This window comes from Dendronephthya gigantea, unplaced genomic scaffold (assembly GCF_004324835.1).
Source record: "Dendronephthya gigantea isolate DGI-Jeju-01 unplaced genomic scaffold, DenGig_1.0 000000F, whole genome shotgun sequence".
In the NCBI taxonomy this organism is placed as follows: Eukaryota; Metazoa; Cnidaria; class Anthozoa; order Malacalcyonacea; family Nephtheidae; genus Dendronephthya; species Dendronephthya gigantea.
Window position 1 is genome coordinate 2,342,201 of NW_021163010.1, and position 13,624 is coordinate 2,355,824.

Genomic DNA, 13,624 nt, shown 5'->3' on the forward strand with positions numbered 1-13,624 from the left:
ACTTCTCGACACTTTTTATTTTACTCATCCGCTTTTATGATTACACAATGCAATTTCAAACGTTTTCAGTTCGGTCTCAATAGCTTTATTTAGCTTTTTCGAATAACAGACCGCCTAAACTTGCACCCAACGACTAGCTTCCATGCAGAAACATGTATATAATTACTCTCTCAAGGGCTGAAACAATGAAAAGTATGTTACGAATGTTATTGTCACTCACGAGCTCACAATTCAACTCGTTAAGCACTGATGAAGAGACAGTGCCAGCTAGTCACTGACTGAGAAAAACATCAGCATAACGTCGCACTAAGTCCAAACGGATCATCGCAATTAGATTGCAGTCACCTAGTAAGTTACACACATGACATTCCATTTCGTTTCTCAATTCTCCCAGTGTCAGCGAATCTCAACCACCGTCTGCCTTCGTCCACTCTTATAAAGGTAAGCAGTGTTTACATGCGCAGGGCTATACCCCGGATTACCGAGTAATTTGGCAACAAGAGATGTTTTTGCGCCCAGCGAGTTTGATTAGGTTGGTCGCAATTACACTTCTTGGTCTGGACGAAATCTTATATGACAGCTAGCACAGAAATACCTGTGATGTTTATAAGGTATTGGAGCGAGGCCGGTTTGCCGCCATGTTGCCATGGTATAGTGCGGAGGGAGAAGGGGTGACGTGTCCCCAAGCCTTCCCAATAATATGCAATATTCAGAAAGTTGACTTTAGTCGACCAAGGCATTTAATATATAAAATTTATTGATCACCGACAATGGATTGTAAAAATCAGCTACGAATTACGACACATGAATTTTGCTGGATCCAAATCACTAACTATGGGAACCTCGTTCTTAGGACTTTTTCTGTGTTCCTTATATTGATGTTTTATTATATTCTGTTGACTTGCAACGTCTCAAATAGCAAAACAACTAAAGCCAATGCATCAAATGTGGCATAACAGCTGCCTAAAATAGACACAACACTTCTCGACGTTTCGACCTGAGGGCCTTTGTCGGAGAGTTACTGTGATAATAACTCGTACAAACTCTCCTGACGAAGCCCTTAGGTCGAAACGTTGAAAAGTGTTTGGTCTATCTATTTTAGAAGACGCTGCCATGCTGCCCTCTGCCTCTGGTTAGATTAAAACCAATGAAGTTAGATATCCACTGATCTGAAATCAGACAGGTCAGTGATTGGATCGTATGAAAAGACCTTTTAAGCCCCAGTTATACGATACCGGATTTCTGATCATCACGACATCAAATTTAACCACTTTTCGATCTTGTTGCCTTCCTACGAGTCAGATAGGGCTTAGTCACATAATGTCCGGACAATGCGAACCAGTGTTGTGTAACTGGGGGCTGTAAACCGCCACTGCAATATCTGGTTGACAGTATTTATTGGGCTGCCAGTTACTTCGGCCACAATTATCATTAAACTCAGTTCAGCCTATACGATAATGTTGTAAACACAATGTCAGTGACGTTTTTCTCATTCTTGACCTCTGGTCGGTTCATTTCTTATCTTGGATTCTTCACTCCTTAAAGACAGCTAGCTTTTTCCCTTGCCTTGCTCTTAGTCACGTGAAGGTAACACAATTAGTGATTGTTACAGTATATATAATTCATAATTGCGTTGTAGTAATTTATCGCTTGGCTGACGCTAGATCCCCGCCACTGAAGTCTGATCAGTGATGATCGCTAACTATCTATAGAAAGCAAAGACGAAGTGTTTTTCACACGTTAACTGTTTGTATGAAAATAAGAGCTAGACAATAACTGTAATTCCACAATAGTTATTCCCCACAGTTGAGACGTTGATGATATATAATCTAGCTATACTATACTATACAATTATATATACTATACTATAGCCGCTATAGCCGTAGGCTCGTAGCCATAGCCATAGCCGTATGGCTAGCCGGAAAGATTTAAAATCATAACTATAAGTAAAAGTGGTAGAGTTTAATAAACATTACAGCTTGGACCAGCTTGGTGAATTGAGAATTACATTTTTCAATCTGTCTCTCAAGCTTATCGATAAAAAAACATTACACCATGTACCACCAGTCGATAGACATGAGAAATATTGCAGGACCTGCTGTATATTACTATAATCTTGCGCGTTCTTGAATATATTAAGGCTTTGTTCAATTTCTTTTAATGTTGATATCATCAAGGCAAATCGTTATGGAGATGCAAGAAGGCAAATACACGAGACAAACGTCACAAAATTCAACGTCACCAGAAGGAGCTGGCACAGCAACAAGACCAACGGAACCAACCCAGGCCCAGGGCCAGGGTGTCATAATTATAAACTCTGTAACGATGGAAGACAAAATGGATCGTTCTATCGAAGAGCCACTTGTTAATGATAACCCGAATTCCACTGGTGTTAACAGCGGGAATAATACCTCTATTAAAGGTATAAATAGTGATTAAAAAAGATTAATTAATACATGTACATTTATACGTTTACCAGCTTCTCGTGCATCACGAGTCACGAGACCTTGTACGAAGTTAATTCCACTAGACATAAATTTAGTACTAGTGCTGTAGTGCACCATCTAGAGACATTGTGAATCACTCAGGGCCGTAGCTAGACCGCTTAATTGGGGGGTGTATATTCATATATTCATGTTTATCTACCGCACGGACAATAGCGTACAAAAGAAATCAGTCGGGCATAAGATGAATTTATGAATATACACCCTTCAATTAAGCTTCTAGCTAGTAGCTACGGCCCTATATTAATGAATGGTAAATAAATTTATCTATTTAAGTTCAAGTTAACAATAGTAGCGTTGACGGAAAGAAGCCTGCATATGACAATGTAATTGCAAACCCTGGATCTGCCAACAAGTTACAAGATGCAGTCAACTTGTCCTGGGAAGATATCAATGTCTTTGTTACCCGAAATCAGGGCAAGTGTTGTGGACTGGTTGGAAGCAACAAAGATGAAGGAGACGTCTTACATATTCTGAAGAATGGTAGGTTCTGCTTTAAGAAAATATAAGGGTATTTCCAAAGTTTGGACAATGATCCAGCAAGGAGTAAATTTCAAACCAGTACAATACAGATACGTTTCTGTATAAAAACCAAAGAGCAGCGCCTTCTAACAAGGTTGCAACATATGTCGCATTAAAAGTATTTCTATGGAAAATTTCAATTGTTGGCATGCACACTGCATGTGGCAATATATCATCTCACCCAAGAAGACTGTTAGGGGAAAATGGAGTTACGGAAACACATTTTAGCAGATTTTGTTTATATTGATAATTAAAACAGTGTATCTGAAATTAGCTACTGTGGTATTTCAAGTCTTAATTGTTGAACAAATAGAGAGCAAAGTGGTATTTCACAGGTCAAGGGAAATTGGAGTGAGGATGGGGCAGAACTGAGTAGAATTCCAGATTTCCAATTTGTGAATGTATTAAAAGACTAATAAGACAAACTTTCCAGCCTACTTACCTCCTAACTGCTAAAATAAAAGCTTTAGTTAATATTGTCATACAAACATTTGTAGCATTGGGAAATTAAACCAGTTTTAATCTAGGTGCACTGTTATGGAATATTCTATGTACAGAGTATACTTTAATCAATAGAAGTTTTCTTTTGTGCATGTCTATACTACCAAAAAGTATGAACAGATCTCTAAGGCCTTTTAATTTTGAGCTAACAAAAAAATTCCTGCTTAAAACATGTAGGTTCATATTATTTTTCATGCGAATGTGTCTAATCACAAACTATTTTAAAGAGGCTACCCTGCTCTAGCATTTAAGCTACCTCGCTCCATAAGACTAAATGTATTTTTATTGTTTAGTGGCTGGAGAGATCAAAGCTGGATCGCTTGTCGCTCTTATGGGTTCCAGGTGTGGTATACATTAATTATCATATATTAATTGTGTGTTTCCGTGTTAAAGTTGTTGCAGAATTTTAGAAGGAGCTCCCAGGCCCAAATGATGTATCCTAAAATCTATGATCGGATTCTGTTCTTATAAGTCTTATCAATTTCCAAATTTTTCATAATTCTCAACTCTCTCCAACTTTTAACTGCCTCCTGTTTAAAGAAGAGTACACCCCCATGCTCAGGCTTCTCTGGTTATCTTGAAACTCTTATACAAACTCCCACCTGTATGTTATTACATACAGCTTGGACATTTTCAAAGGTCCAGATCTGTTACATAACATGCAGTTTTAAGATAAGGGCTGACTCGAATTTTATGTAAGACTCGTGCCTTATGACGCAATACTGACAGTAGTACAGATGTTTGCAGTCCTTAATCGTTTTTAACCTTTATTTAGTGGCGCGGGAAAATCAACTTTATTGAACGTGTTATCCCATCGCAACATATCCAGTATCGAAGTGTCAGGAACCGTGTTTATAAATGGCAACCCAATTAGCGATGAAATCAATAATATGTCGGCATATGTTCAGCAAGAAGATTTATTTATTGGAACATTAACTGTTCGTGAACACCTGATGTTTCAAGTTAGTGATTATTTTATCGCGCAACCGTTTCATTTGTACCCAGATCTAATGTCCGTGTTCTTAAGGTTCCCTCGTTCTCAATGAGTAAGAGAGGAAAAAAATCGCCTTATAGTTTTAGTTTTGATTACTTTAGCTACCCAAAATCTAATCTCCTACCTAAAAAGCTGAAGCCATAAAGTATCCGTAGACATATGTATATGAAACCTTTTATTCAAGAATCGTAGATATCTTTTAGCTACAATGTGTATGCGTTTACAAAATGGTTACATAGCCTTATATATATAAACGTCAACTGTAGGACGATAACGTTCTGTTCCCAGGCCTTACTTCGAATGGACAGATATATTCCAGAAGACGAAAGAGTAAGAAGAGTGGAAAAAGCAATTACCGAGGTTTAACAAAATGTTAATTTGATATTACTATATACCAGAGGTCGAAACGTCGAGAACTGAGTTTTTTGTCCATGATTTTTAAACTGGATGTAGACGCTGCCACGCTGCCCCTGGATATTGTAAAAAATATTCAAGCAAGTCAACACTCCTAAATTTAACCTATAGTCTCGTTGTGTATTTTTAGTTGGGGTTGGCAAAATGTTCAAATACGTTGATAGGAATACCGGGACGTCTTCGTGGTATTTCTGGAGGAGAGAAGAAAAGACTCTCATTTGCCTCTGAGGTTCGCGTACTTTGCGTCTATCTTACACTCGTTATAGATTTCGCAACCGGCAACCCGATGTAGCTATATGTTTGATGGTTCTGAGAAAGAAAAATGGACCTAAACATGCAAGATGCTTGAACTCCTGAAAGACGGTGACACCTAAAATCGCAGAAACAAATTGCAAGTGCATGTGTAAAAAATTGAAAGGTTTAAACTATAAGATCTTGCATGGAATGGTTAGGTATTGCAACGTTTATTTTTGACGATATTTCACACCAAACTAAAAAAATTCTTCTCTGTTAGATATTAACCGACCCTCCGTTGTTATTTGTTGATGAACCAACCTCTGGACTTGACTCTTTCATGGCACAAACCGTGGTTGCAACACTTCATAGTTTATCACAGCAAGGAAAGACTATCTTGGCCACGATACACCAGCCTTCTTCAGAAGTCTACCAAATGTTTGATAAGTATGCTGTTTGCACTATATAAAGTAAAAGTAAGAATCTTGTAAAACCAGCGAACAAAACACTCTTTCTCTAATATTCCCACATGCAGTTTGATCTTTACTTCTGTGAATAGACAAAGAGAATCCGGGTTGTTTGGTTTTTAGCATGTAATTTTATTTTCCAGCATAATTTTGTTAGCTGATGGTCGTTTGGCGTACGTTGGCTCCAGAGAGGACGCGGTTCCATACTTTGAAAGGTAACAAAATTTGAACAAAAACAAATTTTAAGGTATGCTTATAGCCTATTTAAACCTATTTTTTCATAATTTTTAGGATAGGATATCAATGTCCAATAAACTACAATCCTGCCGATTATTTTGTTCAAATTCTCGCGTTTATTCCAGAGAAAGAGGAGGAGTCTAAGGAAAGAATTAAGGTATGTTGAAAACAACCCTCGTGGGATTTCATAATGTTGTTGGAAGAGCAACTGGTGGTTTCCTAGCGCTCTGGTGGAATAACCTATATATAGATGGTTGTAGATTGGATTTTCTGTTTTCCCGCCTGGATATATTGGCATCTTTTCCCTAACCCTTCAACTATATTAGTTGTGCAGATAGTCTGACTACCACGCTCTTACACACAGTGAACTATATTGGTTATTGTGAATACTTCAATATTTAATAAATGTTAAATGACTGTTTTCGTAGTTTCTCTGTGACAAACATGATGAAGGGAAAACTAGTTATGTTAAAAAGCAGCCAACGACTGAACGTGTGGTACGATAATTTATTTATAGCAAATATTTTTGATGCAGCTAAATTATTTGTAAATTCGGCTCTCCCGAACCCCTTTAGTATTATTATTTCGAATGTATTTCGAACTTTCTTGTAGAATTCCTTTGAAACAAAAATACTTAACTCTGGTCGTAGGTATGTTGTTATATGTTTTTATATAAAGCTTTGCTATCATTACGGTTTATATATTATAAGCTAGTGCATATATATGTGTTTATGGCTGAATCCAGCCAACAACATGGCAGTTCATTCGTATGACATGTATTTATTAATAATTATTGCCTTTTCTTCAGGTATCAAGCAGGATGGTTTAAACAATTCCGAGTTTTATTTTATCGAGCAATGTTAAGTGCAAAACGTGATAAAATGGTGTCCGTTATCAGAATCATGCAATCTTTGGTAAGAATTGAATAAATTTTGTCCGTTTGTTTTATTTCATCTTCTTTCGTATTTTATACGCTGAATTTTTTATTAATATCATAGGCGTGCCCCGTGAGAACCTGTAGGGACAGTTTATAAAGCTATAAAGCCATAAAATATCCTGTATAGTACTATATATTGTCATTATATTTTGATAAAACAACATATTCAAAGGTTTTTTTTGTATTAAAGGTACTTGGTGTTGTCGTAGGTTTGATATATTTACGCCTGTCATACAACCAAGAAAACATCCAGAATTTTGCAGGGCTGCTGTTCTTTATCGTCACTAATCTCTCGTTTGCTAGTCTACAAGGCGTTATTTTTGTAAGTACTAGTGTTGTTAGGTAGACGTAAGGTAGACGTAGAATATATTATTTAGAACTAGGACTCAGCAATGCAGTTGTGTAAATAGAAATAATTCAAAACAAAAAGGTTGCAGCATGATCAATGAATTTTTGAGAAATCCAATCATCCAAGAATTGAAAATTGCATGGAAAACATCGACTCCATGTTGTTGCCATATTACCCCATATATTCTGCAGGAATGTTTATCATCTTGAATCTTTTTTTAGGTTTTTCCTGTGGAGGTTCCTGTATTCTTAAGAGAACACAAGAATGGAATGTATCGCACTGACACGTATTATTTGGCCAAGACGTTGGCTGAGGTATAATGTTGGCACGTTTATCTTAAAATGAACAATTGTAGTATATACAACCTCATCTGTATCAGAACAAATTTCGGTGCAGTAAATACCAGCTAGGCAAACGTACACACTAATGTAATCTCGGATGAATTTTTGTAAGACCGCTAAGGGGCATTGTGAGATCCACCCATCGGTCCTTCAACACGAGTAAATTAATATTAGCCCCCATTCAACGATCTTTCGCGCTCACATACATAATGCTACAAATTCGTTTATTAAAAAAGAATATTATCCATAATAATTATGTGTATTTCTTCCCTGGACACAGGTTCCTATATTCTCATTCGCTGCTGTTTTATTAATTACTATATGTTATTGGATGGCAGGTATGTTTTTATGGCTTATGAAAGTAAAAAAATAACAAATATAGAAAATTGTTATATACTGTTATGTACAATATTGCATAATGATAAATATATAGCGGTAAAATGGAAAATACCGAATCAGTGTCTGGCTGATAAAACGCGTTGGCGAACTGAATTGTTGCAGTGTAGCGAAGTGAATATATAGCTGACTTGCTACAACATCTATCTATTTACCTGCTAAAATATGATGTGTATGATGCAAAGATATGTCCTTGTCTTCCGTTTTAAAAGGGCTGCGTGAAGAAGCTGACGCTTTCTTCGTCTGTGTTGGTATTGGTGTTTTAATCGTTAACACAGCTGCGTCTTATGGTTAGTAGAAACAGTTCCTAATCTGATTTTCCGTAAGTTTCGTAACAAAGCTTCAACATCATCTTAATAAAGAAAATAGTTTCTCACTCGGCGATTAGAGTATGGCAACTGTTAACATATATATTTTTTCGCAGGTTATGCCATTTCTACGATGACGTCATCGGTCGAGACAGCCACAGCGCTTGGTCCAGTTGTAATGTTGCCTCTACTTCTTTTCGGTGGTTTCTTTGTAAACAACGAGTAAGAAACGTGTAAAACCGTGCATGGTTTATGGTTCATTTTAGTTTATCTCGTTAAGTGTGTTGTTTTGTCTTTGTTTGGTCTTGTATTTTGCGTGTCAATAACGTCGAAAATAATATGACAAGACAATGAAATATGTTAATAAAAGACTACTTGATCATCACTTAGATCTTGATCACCATCTACACATGAAATAGCCAATGTGCTGAATCAATTTCTTTATTAACCTAGCACTGTTCCTGATTATTTCATTTGGTTGCGTTATTTGTCATGGTTCAACTATGGCTTTGAGGATTTAATGATTAATCAATGGGATGAATACCCTGGCAAAATTGGTAAGGAAATTTCCTTAGAAAAGTTTGAGTTTGAGGGGAGGGAGGGAGAAATATTTAATATATTCTTTTCAGATGTTCTTTGTCTCAGGTTATTCAAAACATCCTCTCCTATAGTAAAAAGTATGCATATTCAAATTGCGAGAGCCCTAGCTGTCAGAGTGTGGCCCATCATTTTCGTGCTAAAATTATTTCCCTTTAATAACCGTATTTTTTTTACCAGAATGTGGTAATAAGAATGGTACCTGTTTGACATCGGGTAGTATGATCCTTGAACGTTATCAGTTGCACGAGGTATATGCATTACGCACCATTTTATTTTTTATGAGTTATCTTTTCCATAGATTTCTCATGCCTAATTTATTTTTATTTTTAGGAGAATTTCTACCTGAACATTTATTATATGGTTGCTCTACTCGTAGCCTTCAGGCTAATTTCTTTTTCATTGCTATATATTCGAGCAAGAAAAAAGGATTGAATGTTGCATCTATAAACTTGAAATTTGCGATCTGTTCAGTAACAGAATGACGATAGTCACAATTTCCATAATAGCTTGGCAGTTGAATGTATCTTGTTAATGGCCTGATTTATTGACCTATTCGTCAGGACGTGGGCAAACATACTTCGTCAGACATGTATGTACCAACGTCACTTTCACAGCTCAAGAATTTTGGATTTAAGACGAGTCACGAGTGTCATGCTGAATCCGCCCTGCCTAATATCCACGTCACGTGTTTAACATGAATTCAGCATGCCATAAACAATTAGCGCGCTTTTCGTTCACATGATTAAGTCGATCCAATTGGTGAATGAGACCAACCTTTAGGATGAAACAAATTGGATGAAACGTGGATGAAAAAAATTTTATTCAACTTTCCCTCTTCCACATAGTGTCTTTAGCGGCGCCAACGAGAGCGCGTGATGATTCAGAAGGGATCGCGGGCTTTGGTTACGAAATTGCGCTAGTTGCCTGGTATTCAAGGGCTCATATCAGGAATCCAAATAAATTGTAGGTAAGGCCTGCTTCAGACGTCCAACTTTTTATGCGCCGAATCGAGTGCAAGTGAACTTAAACAAAGACTTTAGCGCATTAACTGATTAGGTTCGGCACATGAAAAGTTACGAGTCCAACAGGCCTGCAACCCTCAAAACACAAAACAAAATCATTTACATGATTTTAAGGTCAAAACCCATACTGAGTTTATTTTGTTTTGGCTGTGTTTTACAAAAAATTTATCCCATTCTTCTAACAATATTAACTGGTACTTGAACAATTTTCAAGCTGCTAATCAAGTATTCAAGTAATATTTAAATTCTTACATATAGTTTATGGTATTACTTAAGCATTCCACGAAACATTTTGCCAACTTTTTTGCTGGAATATACAACAGATTTTAACATCCCTGCTGTAATAATTCCTTTCAAACTTTGTGATATGCTTGAATATCTCACAATTGATCTTGCCCCCCTTAGTGCTAATTCTGAAGTCTTTTTATTATTGTGAGCCAAGCTGTACAAAATTGCATCTTGCATTTCATTGGATGGACTTTTCAATGGATGTAGTCTGAGCCCTGGCATCTGCCATTTTATGATTTGTCCCTTCAGGTTCTTAGGAAGTGATTGCAGGAGCTCAAAACGTTTCTCAGCATCACAATTCTGATGTATAAAGTTATTACAAATATTAATATCATATTCATTTAATAATGGATAATATAGTTTTCTAAAATGCTCTATGTTAGGTTTAACAATATTAGAGACTTTGTTTTTGTTTTCACCAATAACCATTCGAAAATCCCCTCCATAGGATAAGTTTGTGATTTGCATGAAAAGTTCTTCATCTAAGAAACGGTCTGGAAGACAAAGAAGTGAAGTTCGTATAGCATGGTGTAAGTTTTTGTTCAAGGCACATTGTATATCGGTGGGACAAACACTCAAGAATTTCACTGGTTTATGAAGCCGTCCACTAACATAGAGAGATGTCCAGTCCACAAGATCTTCTATCAAATATTGCTTGCTTATGACTCCATACTTTACGAGTCGTCCATTCCAAGGAACTAAAGTATTAAAATATATGTTCGCACTGAAATCGTTTTGAAAGCAATTGATCATTCGAAGCCCAAAAACACGTGCAAATATCGAGTAATGACTTTTGTTAAGTCGGAGGTTTGATTTGTGCCACTTAAAAGAATCCTCGACAACGAAAACGACATCCAACATATTGTCTTTTGTATTGGCATTATCGTTTTGAGTAAATACGCCAGAGCCATAAGCAAAAGCCAGACCCACTTCGGGAAAATCAAAAAGAAGCTGTTCGACCACCATCTTGAATTGTCGCCCGCGATTTGTAAGGAAAGTGGTTGTGAATTTAGTTTCCATAGCAACAAGAGACAAAGAAGACAAAGTGGAATAGAATAACCACAAAAGTCAAAAACACCGGTTTATTTTCCTCCAATTTATCATGTCGTTTTTTAATCTAACTCAGCTTGGTGCGGATGATGCAGTAAAATCTTCCGTGGCCGTTAATTCGGTGCCACGCAGTACTGGACCTAGCAATGAGAGACCGTCTGCTTGTTCTGCTGTTTCATCCAGGTTTGGTGAGACAATGCTGCCAAATTCTGAAGCGAATGGCTCACATGAAAAATACACGACAATGTTACAAAAGCATCAACGATCTCCAAATGGTAGGAACTGTATAACTGCTACTGACACATAATGTCTGCCCTCTTAATCATGTCTTTCTGTCTTGCATTTTAGTCAGTAAGTGTTGATGCATGTATACCATGCAACGTAACTCACTAGACTGTGGAAGTGGAGTAAAATGAATATGATTTATTCATGCATCTCTGCGTACAAATCACCTTCTGAATTGCAGTAATTCAGACTATAATGGCTATAATTAAATAAATCAATCTATGACCTCAATTTCACTTCAGGGCCAAATGACATTTATAACAAACCAGTAACAACAAATATGAAATATGGATGGTGGATGAAGGATGGAGTTGAAAAAGAATCATGGACTAAAACAGAAAGACATTCATGTGTGCACAGTGAAATGACAAGGTAATGAGTTTAACAAAGAATGGAAATATATAAAGTTTAATTTCTCATGTAGTGTTTGCATGCATGGGTATTACCATTTCAACTAGGGACCACAAGTGGGGTTTTTATGATGCTAAAATGTTTGAATACTTTTTCAGATTTGTTGATGAGATGACTCTAACAAACAGAGAATTTACACTATTTTAAACATTGACACAATTATATTAAGTTTACTTGTCAAGGTCAGGTGGACTTGATAAATGCTAATTATATGATGATTGGGTGTGGTTGTAAACTGCTCTGTATAGTATATATAGCTTAGTTGAAATTTGATAAAGAAACTAAATTATTTCAAAATAACCACATTAATTGAAACTAAATATCTGGGTTAGTAATGGCATACCTTTTCACTTTTAAACTTTTAGATCTTCACTTTCATATTTTAACATTCTTTTTTTACATTTCTTTCATTTCTTATTTTACTTTATTTACGGAACATGAGCCTCATGCCGGACAGGTACTTATGTGCATAGCAAAATGAAATTATGGAGGAATACTTTAGAATCCATAAGTCACAAGTGATGAACCTCATACAGCCTGGCGACCAGAGTAAACTATTTAAACAAACACCGCAGAAATTGGTGTTTTATATGACGTTTCAACCCGAAAATCTGATCACTGGTTCACAATTGTGAAATTCTTTATTGCTATCCAGGAGAAAACTATTGAATAACTTTAATATTAAAAATTTCAATTTTTCTTGTGAATACGCATTCTTTAATCTCTTGACAGCTCCTCACTCATACACATTTTGAGGCTTAAACAAGGTTATTAATTCAGATGATTCAATTTTTGCCTGTGCAAAGTATTTAGAAATATTTTTTCTCACCAAGTTTGAAGCCTAAGTATTGAGAATTGCAGCCGAATCTTTTTAAATTTTACCAATTTCCGCGGTGTCATTTAAAATGAATTCACCTTTTGTATAACTCAGTTACAGTGTATATAACATACATATTGTATTGATACTTTTACAGAGATCTGTATGCATCTTTTTCTGACATTAAACGTTTTTCCAGTTATATGCATGTTTGCTGAAAAATATTAAATAGATCAATAACCAATTATATAATAACAGCGCAGACGGAAACGGATATCTTACTTTCATTTGTCGATATATCTGAAAACCAATTCCGGAAAAAATCTCGAGTAAGTTAGGTTATATTTGTCGACATTTCCAAGAGGCTATTTCCGTAGACTTTGTCACATTGGTTGAAGTTCGTTTTCTCTTGCGTTTACCGGTTGTGCGAGTATATAGCAAATAAATAAGGTAAGTCATCTATATATTTTGTGATTTAGGTGTTGATGATTTCAACTATAGTCACATTTTAAGCCATTCTTTGCAATTAGACTTTGTCTTGTCCAGAGACATATTAATTAAGATATCAGAGGTAATGAGAGATCCGTGCTAGATGACTTTGGTATATGGCTCGTTTGCATCATAAAATATTTTAGGTTTTGGTCTGTAAAATATATGCTGTAACCGAATTAGCGTATGATCCTGATGATGATTAATAGATGATTAATAATTCTACCAAGTTTGTGTCGTTCACGAGTTTCGATATTTCAACTTTTATAGTCATGTCCATGCAAGAAATCATTGCCGGTTTTGAAGGTATGAGGACGTCAGTTTACTCCGACACACGGGGAATTAAAACCATTGGTGTGGGTTTTAACTTGGAGCAGCAGAACGCTCGTGAAATCTTTCAGAGACATCTACCTGGAGTCTCTTTTGATGACGTTTTTTCTGGAAAGAAAAGCTTAACA

At 36.2% G+C, this 13,624-nt stretch overlaps 3 protein-coding genes across 5 annotated transcripts; 2 read left to right on the forward strand and 1 right to left on the reverse strand.

Annotated features, from left to right (window-relative positions):
- Positions 1–184: 184 nt before the first annotated feature.
- LOC114522969 (protein white-like) lies at positions 185–10,021 on the forward strand. 3 transcript variants are annotated; one of them, XM_028543778.1, is made up of 21 exons: positions 185–441; positions 2,178–2,422; positions 2,781–2,987; positions 3,821–3,869; positions 4,303–4,489; positions 4,810–4,881; positions 5,066–5,164; positions 5,450–5,616; positions 5,780–5,851; positions 5,928–6,030; positions 6,302–6,370; positions 6,486–6,523; positions 6,682–6,787; positions 7,001–7,132; positions 7,381–7,473; positions 7,781–7,838; positions 8,109–8,186; positions 8,321–8,426; positions 8,658–8,761; positions 8,982–9,052; positions 9,135–10,021. In XM_028543778.1, the coding sequence occupies exons 2-21, from the start codon at positions 2,188–2,190 to the stop codon at positions 9,234–9,236; spliced, it is 2,148 nt and encodes a 715-aa protein (XP_028399579.1). In that variant the 5' UTR covers positions 185–441; positions 2,178–2,187; the 3' UTR covers positions 9,237–10,021. The 3 variants fall into 3 exon arrangements, with proteins under 3 accessions (XP_028399579.1, XP_028399573.1, XP_028399564.1); XM_028543772.1 differs by lacking the exon at positions 185–441 and adding an exon at positions 1,199–1,587; XM_028543763.1 differs by lacking the exon at positions 185–441 and having other exon boundaries at positions 1,719–2,422.
- A 56-nt stretch (positions 10,022–10,077) lies between these two features.
- On the reverse strand, positions 10,078–11,149 carry LOC114523024 (phosphatidate cytidylyltransferase, mitochondrial-like). The gene has a single exon (XM_028543832.1). The coding sequence runs from the start codon at positions 11,132–11,134 to the stop codon at positions 10,094–10,096; it is 1,041 nt and encodes a 346-aa protein (XP_028399633.1). The 5' UTR covers positions 11,135–11,149; the 3' UTR covers positions 10,078–10,093.
- LOC114523040 (testis-expressed protein 49-like) lies at positions 11,147–12,050 on the forward strand. Its single transcript, XM_028543856.1, has 3 exons — positions 11,147–11,439; positions 11,692–11,821; positions 11,959–12,050. Exons 1-3 carry the CDS (start codon positions 11,217–11,219, stop codon positions 12,005–12,007), a joined length of 402 nt encoding a protein of 133 aa, XP_028399657.1. The 5' UTR covers positions 11,147–11,216; the 3' UTR covers positions 12,008–12,050.
- Positions 12,051–13,624: the final 1,574 nt, after the last annotated feature.

Coding starts and splice junctions, on each gene's coding strand:
- LOC114522969 (XM_028543763.1), top strand. CDS start 2,161: ATGTTGATATCATCAAGGCAAATCGTTATGGAGATGCAAGAAGGCAAA. Junction 5,165..5,449: donor GACTCTCATTTGCCTCTGAG/GTTCGCGTACTT, acceptor CTTCTCTGTTAG/ATATTAACCGACCCTCCGTT. Junction 8,427..8,657: donor GGTTTCTTTGTAAACAACGA/GTAAGAAACGTG, acceptor TTATTAACCTAG/CACTGTTCCTGATTATTTCA.
- LOC114523024 (XM_028543832.1), bottom strand. CDS start 11,134: ATGGAAACTAAATTCACAACCACTTTCCTTACAAATCGCGGGCGACAA.
- LOC114523040 (XM_028543856.1), top strand. CDS start 11,217: ATGTCGTTTTTTAATCTAACTCAGCTTGGTGCGGATGATGCAGTAAAA. Junction 11,440..11,691: donor GCATCAACGATCTCCAAATG/GTAGGAACTGTA, acceptor ATTTCACTTCAG/GGCCAAATGACATTTATAAC. Junction 11,822..11,958: donor GTGCACAGTGAAATGACAAG/GTAATGAGTTTA, acceptor ATACTTTTTCAG/ATTTGTTGATGAGATGACTC.